A 27,335-nucleotide genomic window follows, 5' to 3' on the forward strand; every position below is an offset into this window, starting at 1 on the left:
CAAAATACTGCAATTGGGGAAGGATTATCATCTTTGAGAATGCAATCTTGCCGGTGAGGGCTCTGGGGAGCTGCTGACAGAGTTGCCCTCAAATTTGTCTTCCTGCAAGTGGTGAAGTGGCACCCCAGGTAACGGAAGGCTGTGGACTTCCAAGCTAAGACTGCAGGGGCAATGTTGGCGGTGTGGGTTTTCACCTCGGAACAAGTATAGAATTTTCCCTAGTTAACTTGGAGCCCAGTCACCGCTTCGAAGTCCTGAAAGGCAGATGTCGAACAGGTGGTGTCGATTTTCATATCTCAGATGTAAAGTAGAACATAATTTGCATAAAGGAACACTAAGTTCCTCCGTGCAGCTGTATTCACCCCCCCTCCCCCCACAAACGGGGCTCTTCCAACTGAGGCAGTGCGCCATTGGCTACATGGATATGGAGAACAGGATTGGGGAGATGGGACAACCCTGTTTAACCACGACCAACAGGAAAGGGGGGCAATATTAGGCAGCCCTCTTGGACCCTTGAAGAGAGGTTTAGGTTTAGTAGTTTGATGTAAGCTAGGAGGCATGGGCCTAGAACGAAGGATGATAGGGTCGCAAACAGGTGCTCCATAAGAGTCAATCAATACAGACTATTAGGCTGATCTAGTATATAGTGTGGATGCCTGGTCTATTACACTGAATAGGCGACGGATATTATAGGGGTGGCCAGTTAGCTGTGTAGGTCAGAGTGATACATACTGAAGAATGGCAGATTGCAATTGTAATATCCAGCCTGTAGGCAGGGTCATTTCTGTTCTTGTAGGGGACCACCACACCAGCAGTTATCAAGGTTTGTCCCCTTATGAGTGGATTCGAGCTGTGTATTTGCTAGAGTTAGGCTGGCAATCCGAGAGATACTGCAGTACGGTGCCTCAGGAAGCCCTCGTTAATAGTGTGGAGCAGACTGATTAAAAAGCCACCTACAGTGTTGAAGAAAGAAGTGGATGGGCTGGCCCGTGATCTTTGGTTTTTACAGGTAGTCTGCTAATGGCAGGGTCACAACCTGGTCATGAGTTTCATTGGCATGCTTCACTTGGCGTTAGCCTGGCATGACTCAGCATGTACCTAACAAGTGCACTTTGTCCAGAAGGTCTTGGGTGGTCTGTTTTTGGGTCTTCAGCTGTGGTACCATCTCTGTGATATTACGTTCTGTGTTGGGGAACCGGGAAGTCAATTTTCGCAGGTCCTTCTGAAGGAGACCAAATTCCACACATCTCCTTTATGTGCGCTTCTACTGATGAGCAAGAGGATTTATTGGTAAGTAGGATGGTGGCCTGTTTTTCACCCAAGTCCTGTGGAGAGCTGGAGGTCTTTGCCCGTGTCAAGGCTCCTCCCCATGATGGAGCGTGGGATAGGGTGGACGGGGTGAGGTTTTGGTGATTTCGGTTTACCCATGGTGTGTTCCCAGTCTACCGCGCCAATACGTTACTGGATCATTGTATGCAGGATGACTAAAATCATGTTCCGTGGGGTAAAAGTCTGCTAGTGTCAGCTGTGGTCTTTGTAGTAGCCAGCTCCCTACACCCTCCCCCTCCCCCTGTGCCGGGCATGCCCGGTATGGTATGCAAGGTTGGTTCTGGCCAGTCGACAGTCTGATGCAGCACTGTGTCTGTCTCTGTGTGTGTGTGTGTGTAATGACAGGATTAATGTTGATTGCGGCATTCAGGTCCTGGAGCAAATTTACTCCACGGCTGCCATCTTTGGCTCCATGGCAACCCCATAAACACCCTCTCATACACACACTGTATATAATGGGTTGAGGCTGTAGACTTGTCACCTGGTTTGTTTGTGCACTAGCATACACCGCACACAACCTGTTAAATGTAGTCCTTAGGGAGTGGGGCTTAGGTGGCGAGTCGACAAGGAAATACTGGAAACAGTACTTACATACCCCAGGATGATGCAGAATACCAAGTTCAGTAGATCCTGCATAATATATTTCATATAGCCTACCTCACTCCTGCAACTCTGTCCTAAATGTTTGGGTCCTCCTCTGTTTGCCCGAGATGCCAACATGCAGGTGCTGACACGATGCACGTATTCTGGAGTTGCTCAGTCTGTAACCTTATGGGTGTCAGTGTCCAACTTGCTGAGAGGTGACTGGATGTGTTCACAATGGAAGTTGCACTGTTGGGATTGTTGGGATTGTTCAGGTGCTCAAAAACAGATAAAGCTGCGAACCGGTTTATAAACCAAGCATTGCTGATAGCATGCAGACTAATTGCCATGCACTGGAAAGCCCAGGTATTGTTAGATATAGCCCACTGGTGTGCGGCAATACTGAAGTGGGGACAGGGAGAGGAGCTCAGGAGGCAAGAAATATGAGGACTACGCAAATACCCCAGAAATGTGGAATGGGAAGCACTATTACTTGACTTGCACACATTCAAGAGTTGGTGGCCCATACTTAAACCTACCCTGGCGGGGACATAACCCCCTCCTCCCCCATCCCCTTTTATCCACATTCCCACACCTCCATCATAACCCCTTCCAGCCTGTCCATGGGTGAGTGACAACACCCTTCTGTTACACCCTTTGATGTCCCCGAATAGCTTCCTAGTGGCCATTATAGCTTCATGGATGTCACTGTTGATTTTCAATGTTTGCAGTACCTGCTTGAGATAGGAAGATTGAATAGCACTTATGGTAATGGCAGAATGTGAGTTAACATCAACACATGACTTGTTTTTTCCAATGTTGCTGTTTAAGGACTGAACCAAGGACTCCTGCTGATACTGATGTGAAACTATTTTATTAATGACGATGTAGCTGGATTGCGGATTTTACTAATGATAATGTAACTTTCATAGATGTAATTTATTCAAGATTGTGATATTGAAAATGCAATTTAAAACTGGTTAAAAAAAAAGTTATTGGAGATGCAGTTGGGTAGTTAGCTTTCACTAAAAAAATACTAATGGTAGGTCAGCACTAATGAGGGACACATTAGCAAAGCACATTTACTTTTGATAATTATTGAAATTATGAACTATGATTCAATCTCAAGACCGGAGCCATGGATTATGCATTTCCTTTGTCCATTTTATTAATCAGCAGCCTTTACAATTAGAAAAAAAAAACTTTATTTCACAGAAATCTTAGGGAAGGGGTATTCCACATAACTTATCAAACTCTAAATTCATAACATAGTCCATGTTTATGTCCCCTCTTTCTTCGTGAGATAAAAATGGTCAGTTCCTTCTTGTTCATTCCCGTTTGGAGCCGTCATTCCCTAGAAGAGAAAATACACCTTGTAACTATTCCATGCAGAACCAATATGACGTTCAAGTGGAGGGCACGCAAATAGCAATGTCACCTTAAATCTCAAATACAGTATTCAAAAGCATGATAATGGCAAAACAGTCATACTACTACCATAGGAAAGTCCCAAATGTATCCTGCATCAACTTTGTCACCGGGTCAACAGAAACCTCTTGCTAAAGCGGGTGTTGTCTTCATGTCCTTAAGCCCTTCACTGCCATGGACATAATGCTATTAAAGAACGAGTTACTTACCTTCGGTAGCGACTTTTCTGGTGGATACATTAGCTTCCTGTGGATTCCTCACCTAATGAATACTCCCATTGCGCCAGCATTCAACGGAAATCTTCTTCCTAGCTTCTGCACGTCGACGAGCAGTTGCCCACGCGATGCCGTCTGACGTCATACAGGCAATAAGAGGTCCTCGCCGACGTGCCGACGTCAGTACCAACATTTTTTACGTGCCTGAGAATAATAGGCCATTGAGATGAAAGAACAATAGTAATATTTAATGATATTCCAAACAAACACATCATTCTGAGAATTCAACCTACCCTTTTTTTTTTTTAAACAAGTAAATAAATATATTAACTATATATATAGATATAAACATATATACATAATATATACAAATCCTCAAAACCAAGAGGAGCACACTCAAGAATTACTTGGTTAGACCAAACAGGCAACGGGGAGGCGGGTGGGACCGCGAGGAATCCACAGGTAGCTAATGTATCCACCAGAAAAGTCGCTACCGAAGGTAAGTAACTCATTCTTCTGATGGATACAACTACCTGTGGATTCCTCAACTAATGAATAGAGTCCCAAAGCAGTACCGCACTCGGTGGTGGGTGCCTGAATGGTCAAACCAAGAAATCCTGCAGCACTGACCGTGCAAAATGGCCATCCCTTCTGACCTCAGAGTCCAAGCAGTAATGCTTCGCAAAAGTATGAAGGGATGACCAAGTTGCGGCCTTGCAGATGTCGACCACAGGAACACCCCTAGCCAAGGTCAAAGAGGCCGACTTAGCTCTGGTAGAATGAGCTCTTATACCATCAGGAGGATCCTTCTTTGCTAAAGAGCAACACATTTTAATGCAAAGAGCAACCCACCTGGAGAGTGTTCTCTTGTGGACTGCCTTTCCTCTCCTCTTTCCCACGTATCCGATGAAAAGCTGATCCTCCAGCCTGAAATCCTTTGTCCTGTCTATATAAAAGCTTAGCGCCCTCTTTGGGTCCAAGCGGTGTAGTCTCTCTTCTTCCTTTGACGGATGAGGCGGAGGATAAAACGTGGATAGAGTAATTGTCTGGGCCAAATGAAAGGGTGAAACAACCTTCGGAAGGAAAGCAGCCTTCGTCCTCAGCACCACCTTATCCCCATAAAAAGATGCATAAGGGGGTTTTACCGATAGAGCCTGCAACTCACTCACTCTCCTTGCAGAGGTAATTGCAACCAGGAAAACCGTTTTAAGAACCAATAATCTTATGGGGCAAGAATGCATAGGCTCAAAAGGGGCCCCCCATAGGGAAAGTTAGAACCACAGTCAAATCCCATTGAGCCATAACGAAAGGAGTTGGAGGGATTTTATTCATAAGGCCCTTCAAGAATCTAAGTACTATTGGTGATTTAAATAAAGAAGACTGGTCTGGAAGACAGAGAAAGGCTGACAAGGCAGACAAGTAACCCTGAACAGTAGCCACTGCACAACCCCTCTGTGCTAAAGACAAAGCAAAAGATAAAACATCTGACAAATGAGCACGTAAGGGATCAATCTGCCTCTCTCCACACCAAACCACAAATTTAGACCACCTATTAGCGTAGATAGATTTAGTGGAGTGTCGCCTGGCCGATAAGATAACATCCACTACATCAGCCAGGAGAGAGAAAGAACTCAGGTTGCCCCGTTCAATCTCCAGGCATGAAGGTGCAGGCTCTGGAGGTCGGGGTGTAAAACCTGCCCCTGCGACTGCGAGAGGAGGTCTGCCCTGAGAGGGAGACGGAGCGGAGGGCACAGTGAGAGTTGGAGAAGGTCCGAGTACCACACCATCCTTGGCCAATCCGGAGCAATTAAGATGACTTGAGCCCGGTCTTGGCAAATTTGACTCAACACACAAGGAATCAAGGGTATGGGGGGAAACGCGTAAAGCAACTGGTCGCACCAGGTCATCTGAAACGCATCCCCCAAAGCTCCTTGTACCGGATACTGGAGGCTGCAGAATAACGGGCAGTGCGAATTCTCCCGGATGGCAAACAGATCTATCCGAGGAAACCCCCACATCTGGAAGATTAACCGGACTTGATCTGGATGGAGACGCCACTCGTGATCGGCTGAGAAATGGCGACAGATTGTCCGCACGTACGTTCAAGACTCCGGCCAGATAATTTGCTACCAAGCAAATCTGATGGTCCTTTGCCCAGGACCATAGCCGTAGAGCTTCTCTGCAGAGAAGGTACGACCCTACCCCTCCCTGTTTGTTTATATACCACATCGCAGTAGTGTTGTCCGTCAGGACCTGAACCGACTGACCAAGAAGGGACGGGAGGAAGGCCTTAAGATCCAGACGTACAGCCCGTAACTCCAACAGATTGATATGAAACACCTGTTCTACTGGAGACCAAAGTCCCTTGATCTCCAGGTCCCACAGATGAGCTCCCCACCCTAGAGTGGAAGCATCCGTTATTACTGTGGCCACAGGCGTAGCTTGCGAGAACGGCCTTCCTCTGGAAAGATTGCCGTCCGCAATCCACCATTTCAAATCCATGGCAGCATCTCTGGAGATTCTCACCGAGCCTTCGAGATCCCCTTTGTGTTGAGATCACTGCCTTTGGAGGCACCACTGAAGAGCCCTCATGTGCCAGCGAGCATGCATGACCAACAGTATGCAAGAAGCAAACAGACCGAGCAGACGTAGGACCTTGAGGACTGGAATGACTGCTCCACTTTGAAACATTGGAACCAACGCCTGAATGTCCTGAATCCGCTGAGGCGGAGGAAAGGCTCGGTTCAATGTTGTATCCAGTACTGCCCCTATGAACAGGAGGCGCTGAGAGGGCTCTAGGTGAGATTTGGGCATGTTCACCCAAAAGCCCAGGTCGAACAACAACTGGGTTGTCGACTGCAGGTGATGCAACACGAGCTCCGGAGACCTGGCTTTGATCAACCAGTCGTCTAGATAAGGAAATACTGCTATCCCATTCCTTCTGAGCTCTGCCGCAACCACCGACATCACCTTCGTGAAGACTCGAGGTGCTGAAGTAAGACCAAACGGGAGGACCGCAAACTGATAGTGCTGCGACCCCACCACAAAACGGAGATACTTCCTGTGCGACCTCAGTATCAGGATATGAAAGTAAGCATCCTGCAAGTCGACAGACACCATCCAATCTCCATTGTTCAGTGCCAAAAGCACCTGAGCTAGGGTCAGCATCTTGAACTTTTCCTGTTTGAGGAACCAATTCAAGATACTTAGGTCCAGGATTGGTCTCAAACGACCATCCTTCTTGGGAATCAGGAAGTACCTTGAATAACAACCTTGACCCCTTTATTGCTCTGGAACCAACTCCACCGAGCCCTTTGAAAGGAGGACTTGAATCTCCTGTTCCAACAACAGGAGGTGTTCTTCTGAACAAGAAGATGGGCGGGGCGGGATGGGGGGCGGAAAGTCCCAAAAGGGAAGGGTGTAGCCTTTTCTCACAATGCTGGTAACCCAGGAGTCTGAAGTTATGACCTCCCACTTGTGGAGAAAATTCAGTAACCTCCCCCCTACAGGAGTGGAGTGAGTGGTAATTGTTGGAAGCCTAAGGCTGCTTCCCCTGCTGCACCCCTCCAGAGGAAGAGGAAAAGGCAGAGTGCTGCTGAGAGGCTCCCCTGGTACGGACCCTACCCCTCCCTCTAAAAGATCTATAGGAGAGAGCAGAGGTAGGCTTCTGGAATTTCCCTCGAAAGGAGGAGGAGGAGCCACAATCAAATCCTCCTAAAAAATCTGGAGGAGGCAGAAGAAGTGGCTTGCAAGCCCAGCGACTTGGCCGTGGCCCTGCTCTCCTTGAACCTCTCTAAGGCCGAATCCGCCTTGGCACCAAAGAGCTTGTTCCCAACAAAAGGAAGGTCCAGTAGGGTCGACTGCACATCAGAGGAAAATCATGAGTTACGAAGCCAAGCCTGCCTCCTCGTAACTACAGCAGTGCCCATTGCCCTAGCAATGGAGTCAGTTGTATCCAACCCAGATTGGATAACCAGAGTTGCAGCTGCCTGAGCGTCCAATACTAGATTTAACAGCCCCTGAGGGACCTCCGTATGCGTTGATGCAATCTCGTCCATCAGGGCATAAAGGTATCTTCCTAAAATACATGTAGCATTGGAGGACTTCAATGCCGTGCTACATGAAGAGAACACCTTTTTGGGTGCCATGTCCATCTTCTTGGAGTCTCTATCCGAGGGCACAGATGGAAAAGAGCCAGGAGCAGACCTTGCCGAGCAGGAAGCCTGGACCACCAAGTTTTCAGGTGTTGGATGTCTGGTAAGAAAACCAGGGTCAGCCGGTGCAGCCCAATACCTCCCAGCCACAGATCTATTAACAGCTGAAGAAGACCCCGGCTTCTTCCAGACTTCCAAAACAGGGTCCAGCAAAGCCTCATTGAACGGCAAAAGTGGTTCTGCCAATGTAGAGGCCGGGTGCAACACCTCTGTCAACAAATTCTGCTTGGCTTCAGTTACCGGCAAAGGAAGATCCAAGAAGCTGGCTGCCTTCCTGATAACAGAATAAAAAGTGGCCGCCTCTTCTGTATACTTCCCAGGAGATGACAAGTCCCACTCGGGGGAAGTATCTAGGCCACTAGCAGTGTCCAGCCCATGGAGACCCTCACGAGAGTCCTCAATCTCTCCTTCCTCCATGTTTTGTCTCTGGTACTCCTGCTCTTCAAGGAGGTGGAGAGCAAGTCTCCTCGAGTGCAGCCTCTCCTCTATCCTCGGCGTCGACATGGCGTCAGCTGATGTTGAAGAACGACGCCGATCGAGGAGTCGCATGGAGAGAAGACTGCTTCGGAGTTGCAGGAGGTCTAGACGGCGCCACTGGTTGAAACATCGAAGCCACCGGAGCCGAAGTCTCAGGAGCCACCGGAGCCGATACCGGCGCCGAGCCCACGTTCCCCAGGGGGAGAAAGGGCATAAAGGGTGCCGGTCGAAGCGGAGCCGGAGCACCCATGTTGAAGGCCAAAGGGCCCGAAGGACCAGCCGGTCCACCACCTGGAGCCATCTGCTGGAAGATAGAAAACATCGCATTTAAAAATGCGGTACTATCAGCTCCAGGGGCCGGGAAAGCCGGGTACTGGGGTGCCTGGTTCGAAGGCGACACCGACCTCGACGTCTGCAACGACGGAGAAAATATTTGAGGCTGTGGAACCTCAAACACTGAAGGTGGTTGGCCCGATGACCCGGGCGAAGTCGGTGAGGCTGGAGAAGGAAACGGCGTCGACGGATGGGGAGTGACAGTGGGACTGACCTCCCAAGTCTTCAGACGTCGAGTTGATAGTGACCTCGACCTCTCTTTACTCGACCGGCGCCGTGATTCTCGATGACGCCGGGAGTCCCGATGACGCCGATGAGACTTCGGTGACGAGGATTTTCGATGACATCTCTTTTCCTTCCTTTTCGACTTCGCCAGAAAAAGCTTAGCCTCGCGCTCTTTCAGGGCCTTAGGATTCATATGTTGACACGAATCGCACTTGTCAACATCATGATCGGAACTAAGACACCACAAACAGTCTTAGTTAGTTACCGACATTTTGCCCCCACACTCACGGCAGGGCTTGAATCCTGACTTCCTTTGCGACATTGTAATCTCAAAGAAAAAAATAGATCCAAAAAACACACTCACTGTCGAACAGCAACAGTAGCTCCCTCTAAGATAACCTTTTCGAATGGCACGGAAAAAAGTGAACGGACGTCGGCGAGGACCTCTTATTGCCTGTATGACGTCAGACAGCGTCGCGTGGGCAACTGTGACGTCCTCGTCGACGTGCAGAAGCTAGGAAGATTTCCATCGAACGCTGGCGCAATGGGAGTATTCATTAGGTGAGGAATCCACAGGTAGTTGTATCCATCAGAAATAGGCTGATCTGCCCCCAGGGAGGGCAGAAGCCATTAGGCACCAGGGATGCTTTTATTTATATTGAGAACAGGAGTGACCCCTTCGGCAAGGGTTGTTCCCCCCTCAAGCAATTTTTAAAAAATATCATTTCTGCCCCCCCCCCCCCCCCAGGGGGCAGATTGGCCTTTATTAATTAGGCCGATCTGCCCCTTTTGGCAGGGGGTGGGGTGCAGAAGCCACTAGAAACCAGGGTTTGTTTAAAAAAATGTTTAAACCTTTATACTGATAAGGGGTGCGACCCCTTATGCAAGCTCACAAATGGCCTAAAGTACAAATTACTTACCTTCGGTAATGAAATATCTGGTAGAGACATATTCTAGTTGCAGATTCCTTACCTTAGAATTTCCCCCCAGGCGTTAGACTGTATCTGGAGATTTTTCTTTGAGCAATACCCTTGGGCGTCTGTAGGTGGCGTTGTTCGACTCCGCAGGCATCGACTGATGCCTTGATGACGTCTGGAGTAGTACACTGACGCCGCCCTCCCGCAGTGATGTCAGTTTCTTTTAACGACTTTCCACGCCAGAGCGCAGAGCCGCTAAGAACACTGAGATTGGTGTGACAGAGCTAAGGACCTGAAAGGGTGGAACACCTGTCCCCAGAAATAATTTCGCAAAGCGGAGAGGATGGGCGGGCGGTAAGGAAGCTGCAACTAGAATGTGTCTCCCACCAGATATTTCAAATACCGAAGGCAACTAACCTGTACATCTGATAGAGACTTCTAGTTGCAGATTCCTCACCTTAGAATTGATACCCAAGCAATGCCATCCTATGTGGTGGGCTGCGAACAAAGATCATACTAGAAAGTCTTGCAGGACTGAACGACCAAAGTAGCCGCCTCGACGGACCTGACTATCCAGGCAGTAATGCTTATCAAACGTGTGCAGGGATGCCCATGTAGCTGCCCGACAGATATCCAGGACAGGAACTCCGCGTGCTAACGCAGTGGAAGCTGCAATTTCTCTGTTGGAATGAGCACGCAAGCCTTCAGGAGGTTGCTTTTTAGCCAAAGTGTAGCACATTTTGATGCAAAGAAGCACCCATCGAGAGATGATATGCTTTAGCACCGCCTTCCCTTTCTTAGCACCCACATAGCCAAAGAGTTGATTGTCCACCTGGAAATCTTTAGTACAATGGAGGTAGAACACCAACACTCTTTTTGGGTCCAGACAGTGGAGTCTCTCCCCTTCTCATGAGAAGGGTGTGGGAGTGTGTAGAAGGTAGGCAAAGTGATGGACTGGCCTACATAAAATGGTGTAAATACCTTAGGAAGGAATGAAGCTCTAATGTGTAACACCACTTTGTCAGGGTGTACAGACAAGTTTGGAGGCATTGAAGAAAGCACCTGGAGCTCACTTACCCTGCAAGCAGAGGTGATAGCGACAAAGAAAGACAGTTTGAATGCGAGGATCCGCAAGGGACAATTATGCATTGGCTCAAAGGGGGTACACATTAAATAAGTAAGTACAAGATTAAGATCCCACTGAGGCATAATAAATGGAGTGGGAGATAATTAAGTGGGTGAGCCCTTTTAAGAACCTACTGACAATAGGAGATTTAAAGAGTGAGGGCTGATCAGGTAACCTTTAAGGGTGCCCAAAGCAGAGCCCTGCTGGGCTAAATAATGAACAGAAGAACCTCTGACAGAGGGGCACAAATGTGATCAACAGATTTGTTGGTACACCATGCCACAAGATTTATTCCAACAACAGGCATATACAGTTTTAGTCGATGGATGCCTGGCTGCCAAGAAACATTGCAGACTTTAGGTGGAAGGGCAAATGCATTCAACTGTTGCAGCTCAATCTCCACGCATGAAGGTGGAGGTTGGACAGGTGCCGGTGGAGAACCGTCTCCTGCTGCTGTGACAGAAGATCCGCCCAAAGAGGCAGTCTGAGTGGAGGATGGATGGACATGCTCAATAGCTCTGGATACCACACTCTTCAAGCCCAGTCCGGAGCCACCAAGATAACTTGGGCCCGGTCGTACTTGATTTTCTTGAGAACTCTGGGTAGAAGAGGGCTAGACGGGAAGGCGTACAGGAGGCTGGAGCTCCACTCGAGATGAAAAGCGTCTCCGAGCGAGTGCCGTCTTCGAAAATTCCAACGTGCAAAACAGCTGACATTGCGTGTTCTCTGCGGAGGCAAACAGATCTAACCAAGGCTCTCCCCACTTGAGACCTTGCGTCACCTCCAGATAGAGACGCCATTCGTGATCGACTGTGCGTCGGCGGCTGAGTTTGTCTGCTCTGGCGTTGAGAGCCTGCCAGATGTTCAACCATCAGCGTAATGCCCTGATATTCCAGCCATGTTCAGAGGCGTAGTGCTTCCTGACAAAGGGTCCAGGACCCTACCCCGAGTTGTCTGTTGGAGTACCACATGGCGGTAGTGTGGTCTGTGAACACCTGCACCACTTTCCCTTAGAGAGGGAAGGAATGTTTTTGACCTAAGCCTGATTGCCCGGAGCTCCAGCATTTTTATGTGGAGCCCGACTCCGCCGGAAACCAGAGGCCTCTGATCTCTGCTTCTCCCATGTGGCCACACCAACCCACAAGTGACGCATCTGTCACTATAGAGAGATCTGGTTGGGGAAGGGAGAGGGATCTGCTGTTGACACAATTTGGATTCTAAAGCCACCACTGCAGGTCTTTCGCAGTCCCCTCCGAGATATGGACCATGTCTGAGCGATTTCCCTGATGCTGCGCCCACTGGAACTTTAGGTCCCACTGCAGAGTGCGCATATGCCATCTGGCATGTGTACTAGCAGGAGACAGGAGGCCATGAGGCCCAGCAGGCTCACACTCACCGAAACCCAAGACCGAGGCTGAAAGAAAGATCTGAATCATAGCCTGAACGTCTTGGACTCGCTTGTCTGGAGAATAAGCGAGAAATCGCACTGTATCCAGAACAGCTCCAATGAAAGTGAGCGTCTGAGAGGGAGTCAGGTGTGACTTCGGCACGTTTATAGTGAACCCCAGCTTGTGCAGGAGGTTCGCCATAGTCTGAAGGTGAGAGACGACTGTCTGGGGAGAAGGCGCCTTCAACAGCCAGTCATTGAGGTAGAGGAAAACTGAGACCCCTAACCTGCACAGATAAGCTGCAACCACCGCCATCATTTTTGTGAACACCAGAAAAGGCGGTGGTAAGGCCGAAAAGGAGCTTGGTAAACTGAAAGTGCTCGTCACCTACCATGAATCGTAGGTAACGTCTGTGGGCAGGCAGGATGGGGATGTGAAAATAAGCGTCCTGCAAGTCCAACGCTACCATCCAGTCTCATGGGTCTAAGGCAGAAAGAACCTGAGCCAGGGTGACCATTTTTAATTTCTCCTTCTTGAGGAAGTAGTTCAGGACCCGAAAGTCTAGGATTGGGTGTAAGCCCTTGTCCTTCGTTGGTATAAGAAAGTAGCAGGAATAACAACCACGACCCACTTCTGGCACAGGGACTCTTTCTATAGCTCCCTTGGCCAAGAGAGCCATGACTTCCTGGTGGAGAAGCACAAAATGATCCTCCGGAAGATGATGGGAGGATGGTGGCATGTGTGGTGCTGCAGATTCCAAAGGAGGGTGGGGAGGAGTAGCCCTTCCGAATGATCTGCAAAACCCACCCATCAGTGGTGATAAGTTCCCAGAGGGGCAGGTGATGGCGGATCCTGCCCCTAACTGGGTAGGAGTGACGGGACTAGGAGGGTTTGGAGACTGCAGCGGGGGGGGGGGCAGAGGTGGAATGGACAGACCTATGGTTCCCTGTCTCACAGCCACGTGGAATTCCGCGACCTCGGCCATGCATAGGCTGCCCAGCGTGCGTGGCACAATGGCTGGGTTGAGGACATGACAGGGTGCCCCTTCCGTGTTCCACGAAATGGATGAAAAGCTGAATGCGGTGGGCGAGTGGTGGAGGAAAGACCAAGGGTCCGAGCCGTAGACTGGGAATCATTGAATCTCTCCAAGGCAGAGTCCGCTTTGTCTCCAAAGAGATGGGTGCCATCAAAGGGCATGTCCATGAGTGACTGTTTGACATCCCCCGAGAAGCCACAAGTGCATAACCAGGCATGGCGCCGTAAGACCACTGTTGTTGCAACCGATCTGCCCAGAAAGTCTCTCGTATCCCGCCCACAACGGATAGTGAACTTTTCTGCATCTCTCCCATCTTTCACTGCTTGGGAGACGATAGCACGGGCCTCCTCCGGTATCTGCGGCAGGACTTGCGCAACTGTAACCCACAGGGAGTGGGTATAACGTCACAAAAAACATGCAGTGTTCACAGACCGCAGTGCGAGGCTGCAGGAAGAAAACAACTTCTTGGCAAATTGTTCCAGCCTTTTGGATTCACTATCCTGGGGTACGGAAGGGAATGCACCTGAAGAAGTGGAAGCCTGGATAACACGACTCTCAGGAGTGGGGTGTTGGGACAGGAATTTTGGGTCGGTCGGTGCAGGCCAATGGCGGATAGCAATAGTCCTGTTCACAGGAGCCCCTGTGTTGGGTTTGGACCATGTACCCAAAAGGACATCGGTGAGGGCCTCATTGAATGAGAGAAGGGGTTCTGAAGTAGAAGCCCCAGGCTGAAGCACCTCAGTCAGGAGATTAGACCTGACTTCCACAGTAGGTAGCTCAAGGCTGAGGACCTCAGCTGCCCTACTGACCACCATACTGTAAGTTGCTTCCTCCGCCGTAGCCACACTAGGAGGAGACAGCATGCCAGCGTCAGGAGAAGTATCCAGACCACTGGCTTCACCCAAATCCTGTTCCCAGTCCACAGCATGGTCATCCTGGTATTCATAATGGTCCAGGGATCCATCCAATTCCTCCCCATAGGAAAAAGGGTCCAATCAGACCTTGGGTGAATAGGCCCCACTGAAGCCGATGGTGCAGTCGACCGATGCCTCTCCGAGTCGTCTGGGATAAATTCTTGTTCTCCTCCAGGGGAACCCACAAACTATGGGTACCTCTCGAATCCCTATGAAGTTGGCAAAAATATAAATAAAAATAAATACGTATTTTTTTTTTTTTTTTTTTAAACTTCTTAGCCAAAGCGTAGCACTTTTTGATGCAAAGAAGCACCCATCGTGAGATGTTACACTTCTGCACCGCCTTCCCTTTCTTCGTCTCTTCACACCCATGCCGATCCTGGTATGACCAGACAGACAACTGGGAGGCGGGAGGGACCGTGAGGAATCCACAGGTAGCTAATATATCCACCAGAAAAAGCGTTACCGAAGGTAAGTAACTTGCTCTTCTGATGGATACAACTACCTGTGGATTCCTCACCTAATGAATAGAGTCCCAAAGCAGTACCACCTCGGAGGGTGTCTGTCTGGTCAAACCAGGAAATCCTGCAGCACCGCCTGCGCAAAATTGCCATCCATTCGCACCTCTGCATCCAAACAATAATGCTTCACAAAGGTGTAGAGGGAAGACCAAGTCACAGCCTTGCAGATGTCCACCATCAGAACACCTCTGGCCAAAGCCGATGAGGTTGACTTGGCCCTGGTGGAATGAGCCCTGATCCCCTCAGGAGGATCCTTCTTTGCCAATGAGTAACATATTTTAATACAAAGAACGGCCCACCTGGAGATCGCTCTCTTGTGGACGGCCTTCCCCTTCCTCACGTATCCAATAAAGAGTTGTTCATCCAACCGGAACTCTCTCGTCCTGTCGACATAAAAACTGAGAGCCCTCTTAGGGTCCAGACGATGGAGTCTTTCCTCCTCCTTAGATGGATGAGGAGGAGGGTAGAATGTCAAGAGAGTTATTGATTGTCCCAAGTGAAATGGAGACACCACCTTGGGGAGGAAAGCCACCCTGGTCCTCAAAACCACCTAATCCTTATAAAAAGTGGTGAAAGGCGGGTGAGCAGAAAGAGCCTGCAGTTTGCTAACACGTCTAGCCGAAGTGATGGCCACCGTTTTGAAAAACAAATATCCTAATGGGCAGCAAGGAAGTCAACACCAAATTCAAGTCCCACTGCGGCATAATAAAAGGCCTGGGATGAAATTTATTAGTAAGCCCCCTCAAAAATCGAACAACAAAAGGAGATCTGAATAGGGAGGGCTGATCTGGAAGATATAAAAAAAGTCGAAAGGGCCGAAAGATAGCCCTTAACCGTGGGCAAAGCACAACCACGCTGAGCCAATGACAACGCGAACAACAAAACATCAGAAAGATGGGCACTTAAGGGATACATTTTCTTCTCCCCACACCAACGAACAAAATTAGCCCACCTACTTGCATAGACCAACTTGGTGGAGTGTCGTCTGGCTGATAAAAGAACGTCCACCACCTTCGGTGGGAGAGAAAAGGAACTCCGGTTGCCCCGTTCGATCGCCAGGCATGAAGCTGCAGGCTTTGGAGGTGGTGTGTCGAACCTGCCCCTGCGAAAGGAGGTCTGCCCTGAGAGGGAGACGGAGCGGAGGGTACAGTGAGTCGGAGAAGGTCTGCATACCACACCCTTCATGGCCAATCCAGAGCTTTCAGAATGACTTGGGTTTTGGGGAAGATTCGGCAAGACCGGGCCCGAGGAATCAAGGGTATGGGAGGAAACGCGTAAAGCAACTGGTCGCACCAGGACATCTGAAACGCGCCCCCCAACGCTCCTTGCATCGGATACTGGAGTCTGCATAACGACTGACAATGCGCATTCTCGAGTGGCAAAGAGGTCTATTCAGGGAAAAAAAAACATCCGAAAGATGTAAAGAACTAGATCCGGATGCAGACACCACTCGTGGTTGTCCGAGAAGAAGCGACTGAGCTTGTCCGCATGTACTTTTAGGACCCCGGCCAAATGGTTTGCCACTACACAAAGCCGATGGTCCCGCACCCGGGACCAGAGTCGCAGAGCCTCTCTGCAAAGAAGGTACGACCCTACACCCCCCTGTTTGTTGATATACCAAATCGCAGTTGTGTTGTCCATCAGAATCTCAACTGACTGACCGCAAAGGGAAGGGAGGAAGGCCTTGAGGGCCAAACGAATCGCCCGTAGTTCCAGCAGATTAATATGAAACCTCTGCTCTACTGGAGACCAACGATCCTTGATCTCCAGATCCTCCAGATGAGCTCCCCACCCTACGGTGGAGGCATCCGTTATCACTGTGGCCACCAGAGTTGGCTGCGAGAACGGCTTCTCTTGAGAAAGGTTGCCTTCCACAGCCCACCATCGGAGATCCGCTGCAGTGTCTCTGGAGACCCTCATCGATTCCCCGAGATCTCCTCTGTGCTGAAGCCACTGCTTGCGGAAGCACCACTGAAGAGCCCTCATATGCCAGTGTGCATGCGTGACCAACAGAATGCAAGAAGCGAACAGACCGAGCAAACAAAGGACCTTGAGGACCGGAACTACTGCTCCTTCTTGAAACATTAGAACCAGCGCCTGAATGTCCTGTATCCGCTGTGGCGGAGGAAAGGCTCGATTCAATGTTGTGTCCAGTACTGCCCCTATGAACAGGAGACGTTGAGAGGGCTCTAGGTGAGACTTGGGCACATTTATTGTAAAACACAGACTGAACAACAACTGGGTTGTCAGCTGCAGATGACGCAGCACAAGCCCCGGAGACCGAGCTTTGATAAACCAATCGTCCAGGTAAGGGAATACTGCTACTCCCTTTCTCCTGAGGTGTGCTGCAACAACTGCAATCACCTTCGTGAAGACCCGTGGTGCGGAAGTAAGACCAAAAGGAAGGACCGCAAACTGGTAGTGCTGCGATCCTACCACAAACCGGAGATACTTCCTGTGCGACTTGAGAATGGGAATGTGAAAATAAGCATCCTGCAAGCCGACCGACACCATCCAATCCTCCTTGTCCAACACCAAAAGCACCTGTGATAGAGTCAGCATTTTTAATTTCTCCTGTTTGAGGAACCAATTCAAAATCCTCAGGTCCAAAATAGGCCTCAGATGACCATCCTTCTTGGGGATCAGGAAGTACCTGGAATAACACCCCTGACCCCTTTCTTACTCTGGAACCAACCCCACTGCACCTTTCAATAATAGGGAGAGAAGCTCCTGTTGTAACAGCAAGAGATGATCTTCTGAACAAAAAGGAAAGACGGGGAGGGAAGTGAGGTGGGATCTCCCGAAAGGGAAGGGCGTAACCTCTCCTCACCAAACTGATGAAGTCTGTTGTTATAGACTCCCATATGGGAAGAAAGAGTGAAAGCCTCCCCCTACCGGAGAGGTATAAGAAACAATGGTGAGAGAACTAGGGCTTCTTTCCTTGAGGTAACCCTCCAGCGGAAGAGGAAGGGTGCTGCTGCTGGGTGGCACCTCTTGTGCCGACTCTACCCCGCCGCCTGTATGAGCGATAAGGGAGGCTGGAGGACTGCTGCGATCTCCCACGAAAGGAAGAACCTCTTCCAAAAACATGCAGCCGTCTAAGAGATCGAAATGGGGTAGCAGCAGCCTGCAGACCCAAAGATCTAGCTGTAGCCCTACATTCTTTAAAGCGCTCTAGCGAAGAGTCCGCTTTTGAACCAAACAGTTTTGCCCCATCAAAGGGCAGATCCAGCAACATAGACTGGACGTCTGTCGAAAATCCGGAAGTGCGTAACCACGCATGCCGTCTGGAGGCAACGGAAGTCCCCATGGCTCTTGCAATAGAGTCCGTGGTATCCAGCCCTGTCTGAATAACCTGTGTAGCCGCCACCCGAGCGTCCGAAAGAAGACTACACAAATCCTGGCACATGTCCGGAAGTACAGTCTTCGTCGCATCCATTATGGCATGGATATACCTGCCCAGAATACATGTTGCATTGGCAATTTTAGAGCCATGCTGCAAAAAGAACACACCTTCCTGGCCGATTGGTACATCCATTTGGATTCCCGGTCCGAGGGTACTCCCGGAAACGAACCAGGGGCCGACCTCAAAGAGCAGGATGCTTGACCACCAAGCTCTCTGGTGAAGGGTGTTTGGATAAAAACTCCGGGTCCCCAGGCGCAGATCTATAATGCCTGGCCACCGACCTACTATCAGCCAAAGAAAAAAACAGGCTTCTTCCAAACCTCTTCGATCGGATCCATCAGGGCTTCATTAAATGGTAAAAGAGGATCCACCACGGCTGTAGCAGAATGCAAATCCTCAGTCGAAAGGTTGGTCTTCACCTGCGCCGTCGGTAAAGGAAGATCCAGAAATGCTGCGGCCTTCCTAATAAGATTGGTACGAGGCTGCCTCCTCTGTATATTCATCAGGGGATGGCAGATCATATTTGAGAGGTTTCAAGACCACTTGCTGTGTCCAACCCAGGGAAATCACCCTGGGGGTCAGTGATCTCCCCTTCTTCGAGGAATTGCTGTTGATATTCCCTCTCCTCTAAAAGTCTAAGTCATGGAGCAGAGCAACGTCGGTGAATGGCGCCGGGAAGGCGTCATGACAGGTTCTCCGGATCCACCGACGCCGCAGATGGATCCATAAGCGCCATGGAGAAGGCACCCGCATCCGATGCCGACATCCGACCCCATCACCTCCAACACCAGCATCAAAGGTCTCTCCCTCGACGTCGAGGGCTGCACTGTCGGCAGAGGGGCCTGACTTGAATCTCCAGCCAAACAAAATGGTATAAACGGCGTCGGTTTATATGGAGCTGGAACGAGATTGAAAGCCAGGGGACCAGTAGGGCCAGCCGGCGCACCACCTCCCGGAGCCATATTTTGAAAAATCTGGAACATGGCATTAAGGAATGCCGCAGGATCCGTACCCGGAGCCGGGAACGAAGGATAAGCCTGTGGAGCCGGTGCCGGGCTGGACTCTTCAGGTTCAGGATGCACCGGCGAAGTCAGATGACTGAGGATCCACAACTTCAAAGACTGACGGGGCCGGGGACGTTTGCGGCGTCGCAGGTTGAGGGGGACACAGTCGGACTCACTTCCCAAGACCTTTGGTGCCGGGACGATGGAGACCTCGACCGACTTCTGGACTGACGTCGGGAGTCACAATGACGTCACTTCTTATGGGATGACTTTCCAGAAGAGGACCGATGGTGCTGCTTCCTCTCCTTCTTGGACCTTGCCAAGAAAAGCTTTGCCTCGTGTTCCTTCAATGCCTTCGTATTCATCTTTTGGCAGGATCCGCCTTCTTGGAAGTCGTGATCGGAACTGAGGCACCAAAGACAATCGTTGTGCAGATCAGTCACAGACATGCAACCTCCACATTCCCTGCAAGGCTTCAACCCCGACTTTTTCGGAGCAGACATCCTGGAAATACATACCTTCCGAAGAGCTAATGATACAGGTAACAGAAAAGGGTCGATGGAGGAAATCAAGAGACTTGTTTCTACACCATGACACAAATTGATGCCGACAAGCGTATACCATTTTGGTGGAGGGACTCCTGGTTGCCAAGATAAACTCACAGACTTCGTGTGGAAGGTCAAAAGCCGTCAACTGCCGCCGCTCTATCGCCACATGGAAAGCGAAGATTGGACAGCTTCAGATGGAGAACCATCCCCTGCTGCTGCACCAGAAGTGCCTCCCTAATTTGCAGTCTGACTGGAAGATGGGTGGCCATGCTCAATAGCTCTGGATACCGTACTCTCCGTGCCCAGTCGAGCCACAAAGATTACTTGGACCAGAAGTGGTATCGGCAGGAAGGCGTAAAGGAAGCCCGAGATCCACTCAAGACTAAAAGCGTTGCAGAGCGAGTGCAGTCATGAAAACTTCAACATGCAAAACAGCTGACATTGAGTGCTCTCTACAGAGCCGAACAGATAACCAAAGCTCTCCCCATTTGTGAAAGAGACCTTGCACCTTTTCTAGATGTAGACGCCATTCTAGATCGACTGACTCAATGACTGCATTTGTCTGCTCTGACGCTTGGGGATCACACCAGATGTTGAACCACCAGCGATATGCCCTGATGTGCCAGCCATGTCCAGAATCACAGAGCCTCTTTATAAAGTGTCCAGGACCCTACTCCACCCTGTTTGTTGCAGTACCACATGCCAGTAGTGCCGTCTGTGAACACTTGCACTACTTTCCCTTTGAGAGAGGGAAGTATTTCAATGCAAGCGTGATTCCCTGGAGCTCCAGAAGGTTGATGTTGGGCCCAGAATCCGCATGAGACCAGAGGCCTATGATCTACGCCTCTCCTATGTGGCCGCCCAATCCCAGTAGTGAGGCATCTGTCACTACTGAGATATCTGGTTGGGGGAAGCAAGAGATCCAGATTCCAAAGCCACCACAGCAGATCTTTCACAGTCCCCTCCGAGATCTAGACCATGTCGGAGAGATTACACTGATGCTGTGCCCACTGGAACTTAAGTCCCATTGAAAAGCCCGCATATGCCATCTGGCATGTGTCACTAGCAGGATGCAGTACGCCATGAGGCCCTGCAGCCTCTGAGTTGTCTGAAAGCCAGGATAGAGGCTGAAACATCAGAATCCTAGCATGAATATTCTTGATTCGCTTTTTGGGAGGATAGGTCAGAAACTGCACTGTGTCCAGAACAGCCCCGATTAAACGGAGCATCTGATAGGAAGTCAAGTGAGACTTTGGCATGTTTATAGTGAACCTCAATGTATGCAGGAGGTTCGCCTTAGTCTGAAGGTGGGAGACAACTTTCTGGGGCGTGTCTGCCTTCAACAGCCAGTCATCGAGATAGGGGAAGACCGAAACCCCTAACCTGCACAGATGAGCTGCAACCACCGCCATCACTTTCGTGAACACCCGAGGGGTGCTGGTAAGGCCCGAAGGGATCACAGTAAATTGAAAGTGCTCGTGATCTACTAGGAATCGTAGACAGTACCCGTGGGCAGGCAGGATGGGAATATGGAAACAAGCACCCTGCAAGTATAACGCTACCATCCACTCTCCTGGGTCTAAGGCAGACAAGACTTGAGCCAGAGTGATCATTTTGAACTTCTTCTTGCAGAACAGAATGAGGGCCCGAAGGTCTAGGATAGGACATAAGTCTTTGCCTTTTTTGGGCACCAGAAAGTAGCAGGAATAACAACTACAACCTACTTCTGGCACAGGGACACTCTCTATGGCACCTTTGGCGAAGAGAGGCGTGACTTTCTAGCAGAGAATTGCCAGATGATCATCTGGTAAGGGGCCGTAAGATGGAGGCATGGCCGGTGGGGATTACCCCCTTTGTATGATATGCAAAACCCACCTGTCTGTCGTGATGGTCTCCTAGTGGGGCAGGTGAATGCGAATCCTGCCACCAACTGGTATATAGGAGGGTCCGAACCTTTCTAGTCAGTACTAGGAAGATTTGGAGGCTGCACCAGGGTGAAGTGGGAAAACCTGTGTTTTCCTGTCCCATGGGCCTGCAGGATTCTGCATCCCCGGTGGCTGTAAAAGGGACCCAACAGGAAGCCCGTTCCGTTGCCACGAAAGGGGCAAAATATGGACTGTTGGTGGTGAGGTGAAACAGAGAGGCCAAGGGATCGAGCCATAGCCCGGCACTCAAACCTCTCATGCGCTGAGTCCGCCTTGTCCCCAAAGAGACAGGTGCCATCAAAGGGCAGGTCCATGAGGGTCTGTTGGACATTTCCTGGAAAAACAGATGCCCTCAACCAGGCATGGCTCCTCAAGGCCACCGTCAACGCATCCCATTTACCTGTAGAATTGGTTGTGTCCATTTCACAGGGAATGGTGAACTTAGCTGCATCTCTCCCATCAGCAAAGGCTTGGGAGATGTTAGCCCGGGTCTTCTCCAGGATCTGCGGCAGAACTTGCACGACCGTATCCCACAAGCAGTGGTTAAAGCAGCACAAAAGGCATGCAGTGCTCACCGACCGCAACGCCAGACTGGAGGAAGAAAACCTCATCTTCTTACCAAGTTAGTCTTTGATTCTCTATCCGGGGGAGTGGAAAGTAATGCACCAGATGACAATGATGCCTGGATGAAAAGGCTCTCAGGTGAGGGGTGTTGGGCCAGGAATTTAGGGTCGTTTGGAGCAGGCAGATGGGGGCGAGCAATTCTACTGTTTACAGGAGCCCATGTTCTGGGTCTGGACCAAGTACCCGGAAGGACATCAATAAGGGCTTCATTGAAGGGGAGGCTCGGCGGTAGAAGCCCCAGCTTGAAGCACCTCCGTCAGGAGATTCGTCCTGACCGCTACAGTGGACAGCTCCATGTCAATGACCTCAGCCACCCTACTGACCACAACAGAATAAGAGGTTCCCTCCGCCGTAGCCACGGTAGGAGGAGAATGCATGCCAGCGTCTGGAGAAGTATCCAGACCATTAGCTTCACCCTATTCCTGTGCCCAGTCCAAATCAGGGTTATCTAGCTGGTATTCTAAAGGGTCCAGCGTCCCCTCCTATCCTTCCTTGTATTTGTACCCATAGTAATAAGGGTCCAAACCCAATCTGGGGTGAGAACCACATCGAAGTCAGAAGCAGCGTCGGCAGGCGCCGTTCTTTCTCCGGGTCATCGTGGGTAAGAATTGGGTCAACGTCGATCGTGTGCACCACCAATGTCAGAAGCACTGATGACCTAGCTGGTGTCGGGGAAGGTCGCGATGGCACGACCAGGGTCAGCAAGGATCCAGAGGGACCACTGGGGGCAGAGGCCAAAGACGCTGGCGTGGAACCAAAAGGGCCCTCATATGAACCCCTAGGCCTCGAAGGTGCCACAGAAGGGTCAGAATGACCAAATATGAGGCGCATGGCCTCAAAACACATTGAGTTTGGCAAGGGTCGCCCTGGCTCACGGAAACTAAGGAGGTGCGGAGCACAGCAAGGACACTCCTCCCACGTCGCATCGGCTGAGCGATGCGGTGAAGTTGGAAAACGCCTGGCCTTCTTTGACGACTTCTTTCTCTGACCTGAATGACACGAATAGTATGATGATGAGTGGTGGTGACTCCGCGAACAGTCTCAAGACACTCCTCATGAGTGACACCATGAACGATGCAGAGTCGAGCGTCGGGCCTTCATGAGCTTTAGGGACCGCTCCCTCAAAGCCTTCGGGTGCATGGCCTGGCACTCAAAGCACAACTTCGGGTTGCACTACAAACACAAACGGACCGGATGCCGATCTGTCCCAGACATCATATGGTGACAGGCCTCGCAAGGCTTGAACCCGTTCTTCGGGGACATCATGAGGCGCCAAGGGTCAACACAAAAAACAGACAAAAGGGTCCAATACACTTAAAAAATTAACAGGGTATCTCTTCTCCACATCAGCGTGTGGCACAGAAAAGAACAGACGTCACTACGCCGATTTCCTCAAGTAGTGGAACTAAAATGTTGTGGATGATTGCATGGCAAAGTAGTGGCTTATGGAAGGTAGGTATCCATACACAGACTTTTGAAAGGTTTCTCTAATGGAAGGTAAACCTCAGTCAATTTCGAAGTACTTAACTTTTGTATGATACAACAAGATACAAGTAGGAAAATACAGGTCTGGTTGAGATGGGAACTGGGGGCAGCAAACAACACTCTACAGCCTTTTCCCCTGCTTAGGTCAGACTTTAGAAGGACAACATGGTTGAGCCTTTTTTGGGCGTTTCAGGTATGAAATCACAAAGTGTCCTTTTCACCCTTGCTACGTTCTCCAGAACATATGAAGTGGAGGCTGCCGCTTCTGTAACAGTAAGACTTTCAATAACAGGCAAAAGAAAGTGAAGGAAAAACACAAGACTTCATGTGGTTGTCTGATGAGGAACAAAATACGCAATGTACTTTACCCTCTGGATTTGGAGGATAAACAATTTCTAGTACCAAGAAGTTTTATGAATCACATTGTATGGATTAAAAAACTGGTTCTTATCCAGTCCGTCCAATGAAATCAGGTGATCAGAAGATGAGCTGGAATCCAAAGGCACCTAACAGTGAGCTGTAGCCTCGGAGTTCTGAGCAGTATCCACCAACTGATAGGGAGTAAGAACCGCAAGTCCTTAGGATTCACACGGTCCTTGAGGTGGGCAGAAGACTTTAGTAGGAGTGTGAACCTCTGTGGCCATGTGTAGGAAGTTGGCTCTGTGTATACTATTTCAAAGTATGAAATAGTCTTCACAAATCCCAAGGTTTCCCCTTACAGGTAAGAAGGTGGCAAAATCAGATAATACTAATGCACTATTTGTGGGAGTGTGGTCGAGCAGTAGGCTTATCAGAGAGTACTCTTAAGCATTTGTTGTACACACACAGGCAATAAATGAGGAACAAAGACTTACTCCAGTCCAATAGGTTTTTATATTGAAAAATATTTTCATAGTTTATTTTAAGAACCACAGGTTCAAGATTTACAGTTAACACTTTAAATGTAAGGTACTTCACTTAGATACTTTAGGAACTTTGAATAAAAGCACTATCATATACACTGTTTGCAAAAATGGCAATAAACTATTTTCAAAATGGACAGTGCAAAAATCAACAGTTTCTGGGGGAGGTAAGTAAAGGTTAGATAAGGAGGAAAGTAAAACACTTTCAAGTCTCAGTTCTGGGGCATAGGCAGCCCACCGTTGGGGGGGTTTAAGGCAACCCCAAAATTACCACACCAGCAACTCAGGGCCAGTCAGGTGCAGATGTCAAAGTGGTGCCCAAAACACATAGGTGCCTATGGAGAACAGGGGTGCTCCGGTTCCAGTCTGCCAGCAATTTAGTACCTGCGTCCTTAGGGGCAGACTGGGGGGGAATGGAGGGGGGGAAAGGGAGGGAGGATTGGGCGCACAAGTAGGCATACAAAATACACCCTCAGCAGCACAGGGCCAGCCGGGTGCAGTGTGCAAAGCAGGCGTCTGGTTTCAATGGAGGGACCTGGGGGTCACTCTAGTGGTGCAGGCAGGCACAGGGGGTGGTTCTTGGGACAGCCACCACCTGGACAAGGGAGAGGGTCACCTGGGGGTCACTCCTGCGCTGAAGTTTGGTTCCTTCAGGTCCTGGGTGCTGAGGGTGGAGTGTTGGTTCCAGGCCCTGGACCCTTGTTGGAGGTCGCGGTCAGGGGGCGCTTCTGGATTCTCTGCAGGCATCGCTGTGGGGGCTCAGGGAGGGGTCGTCTCTTGTCACTCACTGGCTCGCAGACACCGGGTAGTCCTCCCTGTAGTTTGTGTTCTCTGGATCTTGAGCCGGGGGCGTCGGGTGCAGAGTGTAAAGTCTCACACTTCCGGCGGGAAACGTAAAGTCTTTGAAAGTTGCTTCTTTGTTGCAAAGAAGTAGCTGGTTTTGAACAGGGCCGTTGTTCAAGGGAGTTTCTTGGTCCTTTAATCCAGTGTAGTCCTTTGAGGCTTCAGAGGTCGCTGGTCCCTGATGGATGCGCCGCTGGTCGTAGGTTTTCAAAGTTGGAGACAGGCCGGTAGGGCTGGGGATAAAGCAGGTGTGGTCGCCAGTCTTCTCTGCAGGCTTGTAGGTCAGCAGTCCTCCTCGTTTCTTCAGGTTGCAGGAATCTAGTTTCCTAGGTTCTGGAGTGCCCCTAAATACTAAATTTAGGGGTGTGTTTAGGTCTGGGAGGGCAGTAGCCGATGGCTACTGTCCTGGAGGGTGGCTGCACCCTCTTTGTGCCTCTTCCCTGTGGGGAGGAGGGCACATCCCTAATCCTATTGCCCCTAATGCCCATTGCTTCACAGCTTGTGTGCTGGTGGGGAGAAAATGACTAAGTCGACATAGGACTCCCCTCAGAGTGCCATGCCTACCTCCCACTGCCTGTGGCATAGGTAAGTCACCCCTCTATCAGGCCTTACAGCCCTAAGGCAGGGTGCACTCTACCACAGGTGAGGGCATAAGTACTATGCCCATACAGTGGCCAAGCAAAACCTTAGACATTGTAAGTGCAGGCTAGCCATAAGAGTATATGGTCTGGGAGTTGGTCAAACATGAACTCCACAGTTCCATAATGGTAACACTGAAATCTGGGAAGTTTGGTATCAAACTTATCAGCACAATAAATGCACACTGATGCCAGTGTGCAATTTATTGTAACATACACCCAGAGGGCATCTTAGAGATGCCCCCTGAATGCCAACCAGAATTCTAGTGTAGGCGGACTAGTTTTTGCCAGCCTGCGACAGACCAGACATGTTGCTGGCCAGGAACAAAGCCTGTACTGGGTGGAAGTGCTTCTCACCTCCCCCTGCAGGAACTGTTAACACCTGGAGGTGAGCCTCAAATGATCAGGCTTCTTACCTAGAAGCAGGCCTGATTCTGAGCGCCCCCAGTTGCCATAGGTTCCCACTGTAAAACCCGGCAGCAACGTTGACCTCTGCATAAAGCCAGCCCCGTGTGGCTGGTGGAGGGTGCTTGGCACTAACTCAAACTCAGACCCATGGTATTATAACCCCCAGAGAATGGAATGTAGGTCTGGTACTTACCGCCATAACTGTACTTTCTTTTATTCCCTACGGAACTGTTCCTGAAAATTGCAGTGTGTCAACTTTTAAAACATATTTGCTATATTCAAATAAGCCATTTATATTGCCAAATTAAAACAAATCGGTATTGATACATATTTTGGATACTTACTTGTAAATGTGCTTTCCTTGCAAATTGAATCTTGTGGTTCTAGAAATAAATGGACAAAAACAAGTTTTGGTATCTAAAAAGAATTGCCCTGAAATTAGGGCTTTGAGAGCATGCTTCATTTATTACCTGTGTGTACAAAAAATGCTTTGCACTACCCTCTGATAAGCCTAACTGCTCGACCACAGTACAACAAAACAGCATTAGTATCATATTTGTTGCCTCTAAACTCTGGTGAATCCCTGTACAGACTATATCTCGATTTGATATAGCATATCCAGAGCCATCTTCCTACAATCTTGTATCAGTGGTTCCCCTAAATAGTCAATTTAGGGGAACCGGTATTGAGAGTGAAGGGTAGCAATCACTGGAGTACTGTAGGAATCTGGCCTGGTGTGTGCTAACTACCTATGGTATGATCACCTTATACAAGGTCCATGTATCCCTTATGAGTGAAGTGGAGTCAGTGTCAAGGAAGCCAGGCTCTCTAAAGGTAGCTGTGGATA

At 49.8% G+C, this 27,335-nt stretch overlaps 1 protein-coding gene across 11 annotated transcripts in view; it reads right to left on the minus strand.

Moving 5' to 3' along the window:
• Nucleotides 1-2,455: 2,455 nt before the first annotated feature.
• The window catches only part of LOC138246582 (uncharacterized), a 57,551-nt gene continuing 32,671 nt past the window's right edge, over nt 2,456-27,335 (minus strand). For 6 of the 11 annotated variants that reach the window (XR_011194318.1, XR_011194316.1, XR_011194314.1 and 3 more), the window contains one exon: nt 2,456-3,265. Coding sequence is in view for 1 of the 11 variants with exons in the window: in XM_069201269.1 (XP_069057370.1) it covers nt 3,191-3,265; nt 26,833-26,871 (114 nt within the window). In the remaining 10 variants the exon portion in view is untranslated. Of the gene's footprint in view, nt 3,266-3,548; nt 4,290-26,832; nt 26,872-27,335 lie in introns of those variants that run through there. The other 5 variants (XR_011194313.1, XR_011194320.1, XM_069201269.1 and 2 more) reach the window with 3 other exon arrangements.

The sequence above is a fragment of the Pleurodeles waltl genome, chromosome 7, assembly GCF_031143425.1.
Source record: "Pleurodeles waltl isolate 20211129_DDA chromosome 7, aPleWal1.hap1.20221129, whole genome shotgun sequence".
Classification (NCBI taxonomy): domain Eukaryota; kingdom Metazoa; phylum Chordata; class Amphibia; order Caudata; family Salamandridae; genus Pleurodeles; species Pleurodeles waltl.